The sequence below is a fragment of the Hermetia illucens genome, chromosome 4, assembly GCF_905115235.1.
Source record: "Hermetia illucens chromosome 4, iHerIll2.2.curated.20191125, whole genome shotgun sequence".
Lineage (NCBI taxonomy): Eukaryota > Metazoa > Arthropoda > Insecta > Diptera > Stratiomyidae > Hermetia > Hermetia illucens.
The window spans coordinates 13,110,581-13,126,580 of NC_051852.1; the positions used below are offsets into that span (position 1 = coordinate 13,110,581).

Sequence of the window (16,000 nt, forward strand, 5' to 3'; positions counted from 1 at the left end):
CCACTGATACCTACCTATCTACCCATGGTAAAATGGTGAAGCAACAAGTGGAGTGTGAATCTTTGCTGTAAGAAAGATTGATCTTTGTGGTAAGTTTAAGACAGGATTCATAAAAAATAAATTTTCCGAGCTAAATAAAACGAAATTATCGCTTTTCAAAACATATCGTTTTCCAAGACAAACCAACAAATAAGTGATGAAATTGCTCATAACATTAATCTGACTAATCGACTTCACTGTTTCACAAACATCTTCCATTGTTAGTTTCCCTGTAAAGATCCAAATGATCAGAAGGAAAATTTTTCGTTTTCGAAATTACCAATAACTCGAACAACCGCCCAATATCCACTGTTTCTCAAACTTCAACGGAAACGAACGAACAACTAGAATACCTCACTTTATACTTCCCATACTCGCCGCAGTATGTCACCTCGTTGAACTGCTGCCACCATCATATGACATATGTCAGCTGACCTCCCAATCTAATTCGGTGTTCACTCCTTCATTTTTCGAGCAGAAATAAAAACTACAGAAAAGGCGTAAAACATGTCTGGAAAGGATAGATTAGCCATTTTCCCATCTCGAGGGTATGTACCACACCAATAAATCGTAGACTTAAGCTTAATTACACTTTCCCCGCGGCATATTTACGGATTTTCGCAATCAACCTTTCCACGCATTTTCCAGTGCTCAGATGTTAATGAAAGCCCGTCTCCAGGGCGCACAGAAAGGACATGGCTTGCTGAAGAAGAAAGCTGACGCCTTGCAGATGAGATTCCGTCAGATTTTGGGCAAAATTATTGAGGTAATCTTGGAATCCACTTGAAATCAATAAGGTCGCCCCCTCGAAGCTCCTTTCGAATGATTTCTTCCATTTCCTTTAGACAAAAACTTTGATGGGCGAGGTCATGAAGGAAGCTGCCTTCTCTTTGGCTGAAGCTAAGTTCGCCACGGGAGATTTCAACCAAGTAGTCCTCCAGAACGTGACCAAGGCGCAGATCAAGATCCGCACAAAGAAAGACAACGTCGCTGGTGTCACACTCCCCGTGTTCGAGTCGTACCAGGACGGAACCGACACCTACGAACTGGCTGGCTTGGCTCGTGGTGGTCAACAGTTGGCCAAGTTGAAGAAGAACTATCAAAGCGCCGTGAAATTGCTCGTGGAATTGGCCTCGCTGCAGACTTCATTCGTGACTCTCGATGAAGTCATCAAAATCACGAATAGGAGAGTGAATGCCATCGAGCACGGTGAGTTGCCCCGTTCTGGTGTTCTTATCTAGTTAGCATTAACCCATTTTCCCTCCCCTAACAGTCATCATCCCACGTATCGACCGTACCCTTCAGTACATCGTGTCCGAGCTCGACGAATTGGAGCGTGAGGAGTTCTACCGCCTCAAGAAGATCCAGGACAAGAAACGCATTGCCAGGAAGAAGGCGGAACTACTCAAAGAAGAGCTGCTGGCGAAGGGCATCGATATTCGCGACCAAGCCAACATCCTGGACGAGGGAGACGACGATGTATTGTTCTAAGTGTTTTTGTTAAGTTGTTAGTTCACAAGTTTAGATGGTCTTCCTCCTCTCACCCCTGGGGAGCAAGGGGAAGAACACTCTAAAGAGTTATTGTTTTCCGCATAGTTAAAAACTACCCCCAGACGGCAATTGCAACGTAGTTGGAATTGGTCGCTGTCCTTGAACCAGTATTTTCGATTGTTTCGTATTTAGTTTTTCGTTTGAAAAATTCTTTGCAGTTTTGTTTACTTTTGTTTGTTCGAGAACGAGCGTGTCCCTTTGTAACGTTACGTTTCTCCTTAGACTTTATTGGCTGAACCCCTTCGAAGTCTAACTCACAAATTTTGAAGAAAATTACAGGAAGGAGGGTCGCCTTCGCTCGATTCTGTTTTACTCTCATTTTGGAAGATGGCAAGTGAACAATAATTGTTAATTGCGTGTATTCGTAAATATTATTCGGTAATAAACAACAAAAATAGAAAATACTAAGGTAAACCAAATATATTACATTCCGCGCCTAATATTGGCTTTGTTATATTATTTCCAAGTTTCGTGTTGCACTCGTCCATGAGAAGACCCGTCTGGAGCTTGCAGGAAGAAAAAATTCGAAGCCCTTCGGGAACCGTGTTGATCTCGCTCACTTTAAGGCTCTGCGAACTTCAGTAAAGTCACTGACAACTAAGTCCGGTCCGGTCCTTCTGTTATCACGTCTTTAACTCACCCAACCCCCTCCAACTTTCATCAAGTTCGCAGAATCCTCTGCTGGCTCGTCTCAATTATCTTCGACGTAATCGGTTGTGCCATTTTGTTCTATCAAAAACCTGATCTGAATGCAATTGTGAGGCTTTCAAATCCCCTTTCAGCGGATCAAGCCACTCTTGTTTCGGTCGGCCTTTTGGTCGCTTACCATCGACTTCGATGTTCAGACCAATCTTTGCGAGTGACCATACCATCGATGACGCCTCTTTCGCAATTCTTCCATGATTGGTGCACAATCACACAATATAAATTAAATAGAGAGGAGTCACCTCTCTCCTCCGGCTTGTCTTATCTCGAAATCCGCCTTGACATCGAAAAACAATGTTCGCTGTCAAAAATTGTTTTTCGGTGTCATGGCCACCACGATTCACACTTGCGTGCGTCCGACACGCAAGTTGCTCGCTCCGCCCCAAGGAACCAGACGCACGGCTGCCGCAAGTCAAAACGTCGCGCCACTCGCCCTGGTTACGTTTTTTTGCTGCACAAAAGGCTTTAGCCAAGCCAAGGAGACCTGTTTCACCGTGCCCCCGATATTGAGGCTATAATGATGTCGCCTTCGCTCGAGGACTTCGAAAGGGCCCTTATAAGGTGGCTTCAGCGGCTTCCGAGGAACGTCCGTCCTAATCAAGACATGGGTACATGATTTAAGAACCTTGAACACGTCATTCACGGTTTTCGGGTGGTAGCGACTTCAGCTTTGGTATTGCGTCCTTGAAGAAACGCAACAGACCGGTAGCGTTTAGTCTCGACCTCGTCTCGTCAAGAAAAAGGTCGCTGGGGAGTCTCAAGTTCTCCCCGTATACCAGCTCTGCAGGACTTGCAGCAAATTCTTCGCGATTGGCTGTTCGAAGGCCAAGTAGAACGAGTGGCAAGACCTGGAACCAAGAAAGGAAGTCTTGGGCATCATGGCGACCTTGAACGTCCTGTGCCAACTTTCGAGCATCCCATTAGACTGCGGGTAGTAAGCGGTTGTCCGGCGACGTTTAAAACCAAGGAGTTTGCTAAACTCTCAGAAAAGAGAGGACTCAAACTGCATTCCTTGGTCGGTGATTATAATTACCGGGACACCAACTCGTGGAATCCACTCTCGAAAGAGGGCCTCTGCACAAGATTGTGCGGTAATGTCTGCCAGAGGTATCGCCTCAGGCCACAGCGTGAACTTATCGATGATTATGAGGCAATACCTGAAACCGTGCGAGTCTCGCAAAGTGCCAATGATGTCCAGATGGATTGTGTAGAAACGCTTGTGAACGGGATAAAGGCTGAAAAAAAAGAAGAAAAAGCTTGGAGACCAGAGGGAACACTCCTACTTCTTTCCTCACATGCTTTATAGTTTTGCACTTCTAGCATGCGACGTACTATCTGGCCCAAGCGTTAATGTCCTTGTTCATGGACGGCCAGAAACGCTTTGCGATGACTAACCGTTTTGTTGTCCGAATGTTTGGGTGCGCCAGATCGTGAACGGCGTGAAATACTTCCTTTCAGAAATCGACCGGAATATCTGGCCTTGGTCTGGTCCCTTGTCTGAGATCTCGCAGTATATACTGGATATTGAACCGAAGATAGGAAACTCCATAAATATGTATTTGGAGTTGGTCCTCAAGCTCTGAAAAACTAAGTCGTCCTTCTGCGCCACGGCGTTTGCCGGAAAATCGACAGTGGCAGGGATCTTGAGCTCTGCAACACATAACTATGCGCCAGCAACCAAGTTATCTTTTCCAAACACGTGTTGAATGTTGGAAGTGAACTGGCTGATAAAACTCAAGTGCCGAAGTTGGCGAGAAAACGCTTTGTCGGGCTTTTCTTTTAAAGGAAAAGTGAGTGACTTATGGTCCGTAAATAATGTGATCGGCCTGTCTTCAAGGGAATACTGGAAGTACTCAATTGTGAAGTACGCGGCTAATAACATACGATCATAGTTGCAGTAGTTCCGCTGATTGGAATTGAGCTGTTTGGAGAAGAAGCTCAACAGCTGCCAGATTTGCTTCACTTTTTGGTGAAGAGCAACACCTACGGAAACGTGTGAGGCATCAACGAATACGGTTAGGGGCACATTTTGCTGAGGGAATGCCAGAAGTGTAGCATCTACAAGCTATTGCTTGGTGGCCTAAAACGCCTGGACTGCCTCTGGGAACCACACTGCCAGACAGGAATCTTTGGTTTTCGGCCCAGACAAGAAGGCATTAAGGATCGATCGATAGTAGACGGTCTTGGCCAAGAAACGACGATAGAAACTTAACATGTCCAATAACCTTCTCAGATCCTTAACAGTTCTCGGAAACGGAAAGCTCGAAATTGCTTGCACTTGGATGCCTTCAGGGGTAATCAGGTGGCCGAGGAATCTCATCTGCGACAGTAGAAATTTTGCACTTTTAAACGTTAAGTACTAAACCATCCTCAAGGAGACGTTGAAAAAGGCACTCAACGTGCTCTAAATGCTCGGACTCTGAGAAAGACGCGACTAGAACATCATCCAAATGTACGAAACAGAAGTTGAGGTATCGCAGCACAGAGTGGATGAATCTTTGAAAGGTGTAGTCGCTGCAAGGTCTCCATTCATCATTGGATTTAGGAGCCATGTGAAGTGGCGAAGACCAACAACTATCTGAAGGTCTGCAAATACTCTGCTTAAGAAGTCCTTCAAACTCCACGCCACTGCAAGTTTCTGCGGTGATAATGGAAGCAACTTAAAGAAAAATGGGGAGCCACCAGTGTTGATGTGGCGGTGAAAGTCATGCCTAGCGAGTTCAGAGGAACCACGCTCGATAGTGGTGTTGCGGTACTTTTAAAGAAGTGCTCGAATACGTGCGTGGAAAGAGTATTGGGTAAGCAGGATGACCTTTTTCCTGATGACCTATGGAAAGTTTTGGGAGTCAATGAGGGATCTTTTATGTATATCCACCAACAATCCATAGCGGCAAAGGAAATCCGCGCCTAAAATGGGTATGCTGATGTGCTAATAATTAAGCGCCAAGAAAACGCTCGTCGAAATCCTAAACGGTCGAGAAGATTTTGCTGCCGCGAGTTTCAATGATCGCGGCATTAAAGAACCGTAACTGCAGCGCCTGTATCGACTAGGCAGTTGCGCCAGCTCAAGAGTCATAGACTGTGAGACGACGTGGTGCTGCATTTCGGGCAGCAGTCGCCAGAACTCCCGGCAAGTCTGATTGGCTTGATGAGAAATTGCATAAATTTATTAATCTTTTCAGAGAACCTACGATGGTACCAGCATGACCCGGTACTTGTCGAAGATCCCGACAACTTCTAACCCATCACCCATTTCGGGAGACGGATCTATACCTTAATTTAGTCCTACTTCCCGAACGCAAAGCAAAAACTCAGATACGGTGACTGTTAATGTCGCCACAATCTGCTGCAGCTGAACCCCTTGGCCTAAGTAGTCCCTAGAACCCGCACCAATCATGGTCCACGTGGACCTCATGCAAAATGCAGTAAATTCAATTCACGCGCATCCCAAAATACTGATGCCATAGCCTTGCCAGCCGACTGTTGCGTCTTTGCACACTTTGTGCCGTTGTGAAATAATGGAGCCATGTTTCGTCTAATGTCACATATCGACACATAAATTCGGGGTTTTATGGAGGAAAAGCTTCCAACACTTCTCAGATCGTTAAATTGTTGTTTTCTCGATTGTTAGCTTGCACGGAACTCACTTTGAACCCGCATACCCAAACATTCATGCACAATATGTCCAACACGTTCCTTTGATATCTGTTGAGCCTCAGCTATCTCGATCAATTTCACTTTGCAGTCATCCAAAATTGTTTTGTGAACTTTTTTGATTTTTTTGTCGGTAACAGCCCCTTTGGGGTGTCCGCTACATGCATCGTCCTCGATACTCATTTCGCCTCGTTTAAACTTAGCAAACCTCTTCTTAGCGGTTGATTTTCCTAGTGCAAAGTGTGAATAATGTTTATCAAGCCAAGCCAAGTCTTCAACAGTATTTTTTGGTCAAAAAACGATGCTTGATTAACACACGAAATACCTTTTTATAAATTTTCTTCAAACTAGCAAAAATTGCTTCACTCAAAACGCTCTATCACACAAACTAACGGTTCGATAACGGTTAAACTTGTATGCGTGTCTTTTGAAGGTTAGGGCTAACTAAAAACCATATGGATCTAATACTAGTAGCGCCATCTGTATGTTAGCCTATGGACTTTTCAGCCCAATTGGTATTTTTACAGATATCGGAGTGGGACATATTTTGAATAATGTCAGTGTCGTGTCGTTTTATCATCAAGTAGAGAGATAAGTTAAGTATCACCTGTAAAATTTGGTTGAAATAAAAGTTATTTGTAATAAAAGTCAATGGTAGTTCGGTCTTTTGGCTACAACGGGTGCACAAGTAAAGTTAACGGAAGTAACTCCTAAACATTTTTCCTAGATTAGAAGGTTCTTCATCCCTTCGACGGTCCCACGTCTCTCCTGACACGACAACCTCCTTAGAACCTGAAGCCCCCTATGAATAGACGAGTTAATCAGCGCCTTAGCGGTAATCCAGGGAACGCCCAAAGAAACATTAAATATACCAAGCATACACATTTAAACATTTTACTCTCCCATTTCCTTGCTAATTTCTTCCCACATATTATTTTTCTTGATGACTTGATTTTTACCACTGCTGTTCACATATACTACTAACGTGATTCCCTTCTCCTCGTTCTCATTTAAAAAAATAAATACAATAGCACGCGACGCTACAAAATATTTTCTGCCGGGCAACCCAGACGAATGGTGTCGCCCGGCTGAATGAAGCGTCGCGAAAGTGCGTGTTGCTGCCTATGAAATTATATAAAAATATTGGGCGCCACATGACACTACATTCAGCACAACTGCATCGACGTGACATGTCTATATTGCACTAGCATGGCAGCCAACGGCGTATTTTGACATTTCAACAAGTAGATGCAAACCAAAATTGTCGAAATCATAGCAGTCCATCAAGTCCACTATGTAGAAACGACACGCGACACTGTAAAATAATTTCTGTCAGGTAACTCAGCCGCGTAGCGCTGAATATCATAGCGCACAGCATCGCTCAAGTGTATATTGCTGCCTACAAAATCATACAAAAATATTTTTTAAATGTTGTGAAGGTCATGCCCGCGTCACGTAGATGCGGTCATACCTTTGTAATTATATTTCCTCGACATATAACTCCACTGCTCCGTCTTCTCTCCCCCTACTGTATGTGGGCTACTCCACATCTGCAATACTCTTGATTACCGTTGCTGTTGTTGGATATGGTCCTTATGGCCTTCCATATCTCTGACCATACCCTTTCTGAAAATTACCGTCTTATTTCGCTCCGCTCCTCCTAATCCCACGATACACCGGTCCAAACTCCACCCTAAATAAAAAAAATCCCAGCACTACCTTCTGGTCCCTGCTAAGGAACTAAAGGTATTAGGATTACTATAATCGACAAATAACAGACAAGAAAAACTGACTTATATAATATATTTAAATAATATTATATTTATACACACAACGTTAACATTTCGTATCACATTAACATCTAAATAATATTTATCTATTAGAAAACCCCCAAAAGCACAACCCAGATCTTCAAAACGAAGACCGTGTCATGCCATTATCGAGCCATCACCGATATTTTAAATATTTCTATCCAATAAATCGAATCATACACCTCGGCCAAAGAAAAAATACCATCACCACCCGAAAGTGAGGTAGTGAAATTCGGCATAAACAAGGATAGGTCACAGAAAAGTGCTCGATAGACAAGCAAGCACAAGAATAGATTCTTAAATACGACAGAATACAGAAAAGGAATAATAATAGAGAAAATCAGTCTTGACAAGAATATCGTTGAGAACGTCTGAAAAGCGACCAAGTGGAGAATATTTGGTTTATATTTCCAAGGATGCATTATCACCAACGCAGGAAGGGATCAGTATACTCGCCCATAGGGTAAACTTCCTCCAGCACCATATGGTATTAGTAGTTTGCTTCCGAATCTCGACTGCGAATCGGTGCTAAAATCAGGGAAAAATACAAATCAATCATTTCCTATAGCAAAGCAAATTATGGACCTACATACCTTGCTGAAAACATGCTGGTACTCGATGCTCGCAATGGTTCCACATTTCTCCTGGATCTCGATCGTATCAAACAGCAAACGGCAACTATGACTGCTACAAGGAAAATAACACCAAGAATACAGAAAGCTATTGCCAGCTTTGATATGGATAGACACAGAGTTCCATCTGAACGCAGTGTTGTGACTTTTGGCGAGTATTCCTCAACTGAAATGGTTTAGATTGACTTGGTTAAGTATTCTCGAATATTCGTAAACTATGCAAAGATAAGGAGCTTAAAAAAACTTTCCTGAAATGACTAAAACTATGTGTCACTACCACATCACTTTTCCTGACCCCATGACGAATAAATTTCCAGCTCCCGACGGAAGAGAGGAAGAGAATCCCCCGAACAGGAATACCAGAATACCGGAAAATATGGTTGTTATTTACTCTTAGGTGAAGTAAAGCGCGTCAACCACATCTACGCACCATCGTCAGCGGTTACCTGAAATGTACTTCAGCTCCCCCAGGACCTCTCGAGACGCCCGCACTCCTTCTCTACTTTTCTGGTCCCAGGTGCTCTTGCGGCGACTACCTTGGGAGAGTGGATTCCATGCTTATACGCCTCACCAAATTCATCGTTTGTAATAGTATGAGGACAGCGTACTCCGATGATGCGACACAGGTGTTGATGAAGGTTTGGAGCTTTTGAGTAACAATGGAATGCACAAAAGCAGATCTAGAGCTGTCAATGCGTCGGGTAACGTCCAGTTCGGTGCCACCGTTGGCACAAACCACGCATGCCAGATATACAAATTGAACGACGCTTTCGATGCTCTATCCATTAATCCCCATTAAGATAGGGAAAGTGCAATGACCCGTCAGACTAAGATCCCGCTTTGTATTGTTAGTGCTTATCTTCAACTCTACTTGCCTCTCTTCCCAAGTCCAAAGCCGTTTGCTCAAGGCCCATGATTCGGTATGATGGCAAGCACATGTGATCAGCTACTCAAGTTACTTGAGGAAAGATGTCATAGTCCATTGAACTCCTCCACGTCCTCCAGACAGGGCAACATGAAGAACATCACCGATAACAAGAAGAAATAACATCGGTGACAAAATGCAACCGGCGGGCTCTGCTTTGGACCTTAAAGATTCTACCTCGATGCAAAACATGACATTTCGCGCTCTGATAATAGCTTTTAATTCCCCCGAAATGTCCCTCATGCGTAGAACATGCCAAATACACTACTCGTTTACACTGTCGAAAGCTTTCTCAAAATCGATGAAAAGCAGGTTGGTGAAACCAGAATCTAAACTCCGCCCATTGTTCCAAAATGATCTGTAGGATCTTGATGTTTCCAATACAGAAGCATTCGGACCGGAAACTAGTTTGCTCTCTATCGATCAAATTTTCTAGGTAACCTTTGATGCGCTCCAGGATTATTTAGACTATTATTTTTGCGACGGCAGGAAGCAAATAGATACTCCCTTCAATTGTCACACTCAAAACGGATGCCTTTCTTTGTAATCTAAAGAATCATCCACTTCTTCCACTTTCTAGGAAAGATACCGAATTCCCAGGCAGCGATAAATAACTCTGAATAGGGACCGTCAAACCCAGCGCCTGTATTCCGTTTAAGTAGCTTGATGACCGAAATCATTTCTCTTCTGCTTGGGGGAACAGCCCATATCCGCGTGTTACAGTGACTAGCCATTTCATCCACAAGAAGCGCTACTTCATGAGATGTGATACGGTTAAGAACCGCGGTCAAGTGTTCCTTGCACCTCTTCAGTGGTGCTCAGAGGTAGCGGTGAGGAAGACGGATTGGCAACCCCGTCGGCCGAGCTAAAATCAATTGGCCGAGGAGATCCTCCGTAGTTGTGGTACCGGGAGACGATGTATCACCTTGGTTTGCCGGCCGTCATGCAGTAGGCGAATGCTCCAAAGGCCTAATTAGGGTGTTCAAACCCGAATATGGACGGGGATTCATCTAAAGTGGCAATAGGTCTACGAGACCTTATCAGGGGTATACTGGTACCATGGGAACCGGGATAGCCCCTGAATGCGTATACTTCGGGAGAATTGCTGTTGTATGTGCGTTCAGCTCAGTTGTTGTGGTTGGTCCCCTAGTGAGAGTTTCATGGGGCTTGTGGTTACGTTCAAGCGAACAGAGACCTTCGGGCCTCAACGTGGTGTTGCATTTCAATACGAGTGCCGTACTCCTTAGTTCGGTAGAGATTTACCAGTTTTGAGCAAAAAGAGGTTTGGAAGACCAGCGTAGCCAGGTCCGCCATTGGCATCAAGTTTGCCAATGAGGTACTCGATAAGAAGAGGGGTAAGAAGGAGAATGGTAGGCGATGCGGGGCAGGCTACATCCGCTAGCGGGAGGGATTCGGAGGAAAGAGGGGGAACATAGACTGGGGAAAAGTAGCGGCAGAGTAAATCACAAGATAGTTGGGAGAGTTAGCTGAGGAGCCAGAGAATTTAATAGACGAAGGAGATAGCTGGGCAGGACAGCGAGAGTTGCAAATGTGGGGCCAGAAAGGTTTGAGGTTTCCGCGCTTTAGTGAGTCTTCAAAACTGGTCAAATATTCGTTTCCGGACTTACTTATTAACGATTTGACCGAGTAACGCAGAGATTTGAAAGAAACTTAATCAGCATAAGTTCTAGAAGACAGGAACTTCTAGGAGAGGACGGGACGTAACAAGGAAGAAGATCAGATAAAATGTTATAGAATATGTTGAGTGCTGGGCTACACGTTAATGGAGAGAGGAAAAGAACCCTGTTGATTCCCGCCAGGCCTGAGTTCAGACCTTCGAAGTTCGCCTTACGAAAGTTGAACTTGGTAGGCTTGCGCGCAACAGAAGAGTGGAGTCGGGATATCTGAGCATCGAACTTGAGAGCAGGATGATTGGCGTCAACGTAAAACGGGGCATGAGGGGATTAGGAAAAGCAGCGCATAGGAAGGTTAGAGAGGACAAGGTCAAGAGTGCAATCTAAGTGGTTTCTGGAAAGATTAAACTGGAGCGCGGCACAGGTGTACATGAAAGTGGAAAGAGGAAGGGAAGGGTGGGTCGAGTTATTAGTGAGGGAGGAAAGGCCAGGAGTGCATGATAAGATTAAAGCCGCCACAGAGAATGAAAACAAGTAAGGGGAACAAAATGATTAGGACCTCAGATAATCTGTTGAAGAAATCCTCGTACAGAGAAGGAGAGCAGAGGCAAGGAAAATATATACACGATATGATAAAGGGACATACGTTTGGCGGAATGACTCGTATACTGAATCCAAGTCGTGGGGATACGTCGCTTTGAAGGAAGCTATCGCTCGGTCAGCTTCACACATGAAAGAGGTGACAAAGTTGAGCTGGGTTTGCTTCTGATATAGGCCAGAATTTCGTCGGACGTTGTGGAATACGCTAACCTCGACACGAACAACTGTTTCCACGGCAAGACGACATTCAATTGGGGCCTGCTCGGACGGCATGAGTTCGGAAAGGCCTGCGATTCAGCAACGGCGAGCGTCGATGATGTACAGGAGGAAGCGTGTTGTGCATATCTTCGTTTGAGAAGGCCGGACAGCTGCATAAGTGGTTCAGGGCAGTTGCGTATGGTGTGCAGGGCCGCTGCGTCCTTTTACTCACATGGGCTGCATATATTTGAGACAACCGTGAGTGCTGCCTCTATGTACCACATCACAGCTAGTATTTGAAATAGCGTGTGCGAAACATGCGGGCAATATATTCCAGGCATGTAGGCCTAAGGCATTGATTCACTCTATTACTAAGACAAGAATGATGCCATCTGCGCTCGCAGATTTGTATCTATAGAACGAGCTAAATGCTCCTGATCATCTATGAGAGATGAAATTTCACGGGATATTATGAGATTCAGAATGGCGACTCCTACCACCTTTTCAGCTAATGATCATCATGGATAATAAATCGACTATTAACATCCCACGCAAGACCATTGAAAGGATTTCGTAATGAAGTATACGGTAGCGAAACTTTTGCTATTCGCCGATCTTCTGCCTCCCTGATCAATGAATTAGTGGCGCTCCTTGGATCTGTTGGATTGTTGTCGGTAAAGCATTCAGAAGATCTACTGGAAGATTAAGGCTTTGGTGGGCTGTCAAATCTATCAAATTTTCATAGAAAAACTGACTTCTTCCACGTCCCTCCATTGTTAAACGATATGAGGGTTGTTTTTTTGGTTAAAAATATGAGAGTTTTTTATGGAAATTACTTATTGCTTTTCATAACAGTCTGGTTGATATCTTTGCAGCAGTATTACCTATTTTAAAAAAAAAAAACTCCTTCTGAGGCTGTCCTTGTAAACCATTTCTTTCAAATACCCCCAAAGAAAGTGGTGTAGTGGGTTTAAATCGGACAAAGTTGCAGGACCTTGTAACGACCCATAACGTTACATTTTGTAATAAATCGACCAGGACTTCCCACAAAAAAGATTATATCCTTCACCTCTCAATCGGCTTGGGAGAATATAAAACCCTACAAGTTAGTCTCCAATTATTTCTGTTCAAGCTTTTAAATCTCATCGGTTTTGATAATATGCTTCACAATTCAATTCACGGTGTCTATTGTGGTAATTAAAAATCCCTTCTTGAATAAGAATTCGTGTAGAAATAAAATATTTTTAGTGAAGTAACGATTTTCCCTAATTCGCTCTTAAACCCAATCGGGCAAATGTTATTTCCATTAACTACCAGTGATAAAAGATTATTATCTATTTTCCGTCTCTCGGTTTAGGTAATTAATGTTTCTTTTCAATGAGTGGGTTTCCATTTAACTTATTATAAATGCCACCTTTCCAGCCTAAGAACTCTCTCTCTCTCTCTCTCTCTGTAGTTGGTCAAAAACAAATGAAAATTGGTACTAACGGCATATAATTATACAAATCATTGACAAAGTTGTACCCGCCTGTCACGCAAGAATATTCTCAAGTAACCAGCTTCACATCGCCTCCGTGGCGCAATCGGCTAGCGCGTTCGGCTGTTAACCGAAAGGTTGGTGGTTCGAGCCCACCCGGGGGCGCAGAACTTTTTTGTAATTTTAATATTTTCCGGGAGCAGACAGATTTAGTGCGCGTAAAAAAGATAACAGACCTGAACATTTCTCAGTATCTCTTAAAGGACCAGATGCAACTCGGTAAAAAGTTCTACAAATCAGGCAAATCAACTAAAATACACATTTCTATCTGAAGATAGTCATATTCGGTTTCTATATTGTAGAAAATGGGGCGAGATTAAATATTGAATTCTTCGAGAAATGATAGGATTTTTAAACTAAAGCAAAAGAAGAAAGGGTTAATATAGATTGCATGAGCCATTGGGAGAAGTTGAAATGTCATCGTGAATTTGATTCCAATCCGGAAAATTACGGTAAAAATAAGACACCAGGATGATAACGACTAGATTTAATGAACACTTCGAGGAAGCGGTAGGTCGTGTTCGGAAACAAACGTCGTGCAGACGATCATCAATTGCAATAGTCGAAGAAGGTCATACCATTTGATGGAAAAATCTTGAGCTCTCGTGTCATGCAAACCGAACGACAACCTTGGACCTTTAGGAAAGTTTGGAAATTTTGAGAGAAAACACGATGCGACTATTAAATAATTAATAAGACTCACCGCGGTAATTAGCAGATAATTTAGATGATAGTTTCAAAAATTCTTTCAAAAGTAATTTAAGTAATTAGTGAATAAATATTAAAGAACTTTATAATTGCAATTGCTTTCAGTAGCTTTGTACTGAAAGAAGGGGGTAATTCGCTTCTGAAATATTTATCTACGTTTAAAACCAAAAATTGTAGTTGGAGGAAGCTATCCCTGTCTATTAATTTTTGGGCTAGACTACAAGTAGCAGACGAAAATCTAATTTCTTAGAATAATCGTGTAGTAATATTAATATCTTTACTCCATAGATTGCTTCAAACATATTTTGCATTTTACAAGTGTGAGAAATTAAATTAATGTAAATGTTCGCCATATTGTTACATAATTGATTTACATGTACCAGCGTAAAAGTTATAGAGACAATGCAGTGGGGACAGTACAGTTAATACGCAAGAAACTTCACCCGCAGCTTTACCTAGGCGACAATAAAACGTACGTTTCTGAAAGATTCACTGGCCGCAAAAAATGGATTAGCACTGGGCGGGATCTCTTCTCTTGCGACTCGATTTGAATTTGAAAATTCTATCGCAAACGTTTACTACCAATTAGGATTGGAGTTAAAGTTTAAAACATGTTAACTCACAATGAAATTATTCTCACAATTTAAACCTGACTCCAAACAAACTGGGTTCCGTCGGACGATGGCGATCCACTTCTTCCCAAAATCTTCTCCCGGAACAGCCAACAAAGCTATCTGTGGGGTTTTTGTGGACGCATGAAATCGCACGTTATCGTCCTTCTTGGCATGTCAAGCGAGAAATTAATTTTGACAGTTTTATATTTTTATGAGTAACTGCCAATTACTGGGCTACTCGAGTTGTGATGTCACACAACATGGCGTGTGCTTTTCAGTCTGTTTGAATTTGGTTGAAATTTAAAATGCTGATAACTTCTAAGACACAGTTTTCTCAAAAAAACGGTCTTTGAGAGTTTTGTTAGATTGCACCACAGTAGTGATTTCCATCATTAGTGAAAATAAGGCGGGGAATCTATTTGGCGTTGAAACGAAGATACGTGACATACGGTTGGTAATTCACAAGCCACCGCTCATTCAATACCGGAAGCTGAGGCGGACTCCACCGCTAACGACTTTTTACAAAGAGCACCGTTTAGAGTTTTGCACGCACCGGACTTTATGGAAAAAAAAGTGGGGACGTGTGATTTTTCCGATGATATATAAACTTATTTAGACGATCCATTTGGCTGGAGATAATAATTCCACAACAATTGGAAGGAAAAAATGATTTTAATTAAGGGACACCGCAATGACCTCCGTAATATCTCGCGTTCCCGGCATTATAGCGGAAATATTCTTAGATCCATTCAAAACACACCCCTGCGCAACACCTATAAGAGGGAAATGGATGTCGTAATAACCGCAGTCAACAGAGATCCTGGAGATGAAAAATCAATAAATAATCTTCACAACCACCTGAAGAACGTTATCATTGATACGGCCACAAACATACTTGACCCCAGCCGCAAAAAAGTCGGAACCGCAGGTTTGACGATGAATGTAAGCTGGCTACGGAACGGAGGAATACTGCATACGGAGTAATGTTGCGTTCTCAGAGAACGCGGGCATGCGTAGAAACTTATCACGAACTCCGTCCAGAGAAGCAATTTCACAGACAAAAAAAATGAAGTCTAGGAGAACCAACAAGTCTATGAATTAGAAAAGTGCAGGGGCAACCGCACCAGGCGCGCAAGTTTTACCAACAAGTCAGCAGGATGAAGCCTTATACACCTCGATGCTCATCCTGCCGAAACAAAGAGGGAAATCTGATTTCCGACAGAATGGGAATATTAGAGCGATGGGTTGAGTACTTTGATGAACTGCTCAACAACCAAAATATCGGAGAGTTGGAGGTACCATCAACTGAAGACGACGGGCAAATACTGCCACCACCAATTATAGAAGAAACAGTCCGTGCAACTCATCGGCTTAAAAATCATAAGTCGCCAG

General features: G+C 43.1%; 2 protein-coding genes and 1 non-coding gene across 4 annotated transcripts in view; 2 read left to right on the forward strand and 1 right to left on the reverse strand.

Moving 5' to 3' along the window:
* Nucleotides 1-426: 426 nt before the first annotated feature.
* Nucleotides 427-2,030, forward strand: LOC119655299 (V-type proton ATPase subunit D 1). The gene is made up of 4 exons (XM_038061124.1): nt 427-587; nt 688-805; nt 885-1,248; nt 1,313-2,030. Exons 1-4 carry the CDS (start codon nt 547-549, stop codon nt 1,528-1,530), a joined length of 741 nt encoding a protein of 246 aa, XP_037917052.1. The 5' UTR covers nt 427-546; the 3' UTR covers nt 1,531-2,030.
* A 5,730-nt stretch (nt 2,031-7,760) lies between these two features.
* Nucleotides 7,761-16,000, reverse strand: part of LOC119654601 — a 338,686-nt gene continuing 330,446 nt past the window's right edge. For both annotated transcript variants that reach the window (XM_038060072.1, XM_038060071.1), the window contains 2 exons: nt 8,354-8,558; nt 7,761-8,288 (listed from right to left, as the gene is read on the reverse strand). In XM_038060072.1, the coding sequence (XP_037916000.1) occupies nt 8,204-8,288; nt 8,354-8,558 (290 nt within the window). In that variant the 3' untranslated portion in view covers nt 7,761-8,203. The remainder of the gene's footprint in view (nt 8,289-8,353; nt 8,559-16,000) is intronic.
* On the forward strand, nt 13,318-13,391 carry Trnan-guu. The gene has a single exon. It is a non-coding gene; the product is annotated as a tRNA-Asn (tRNA).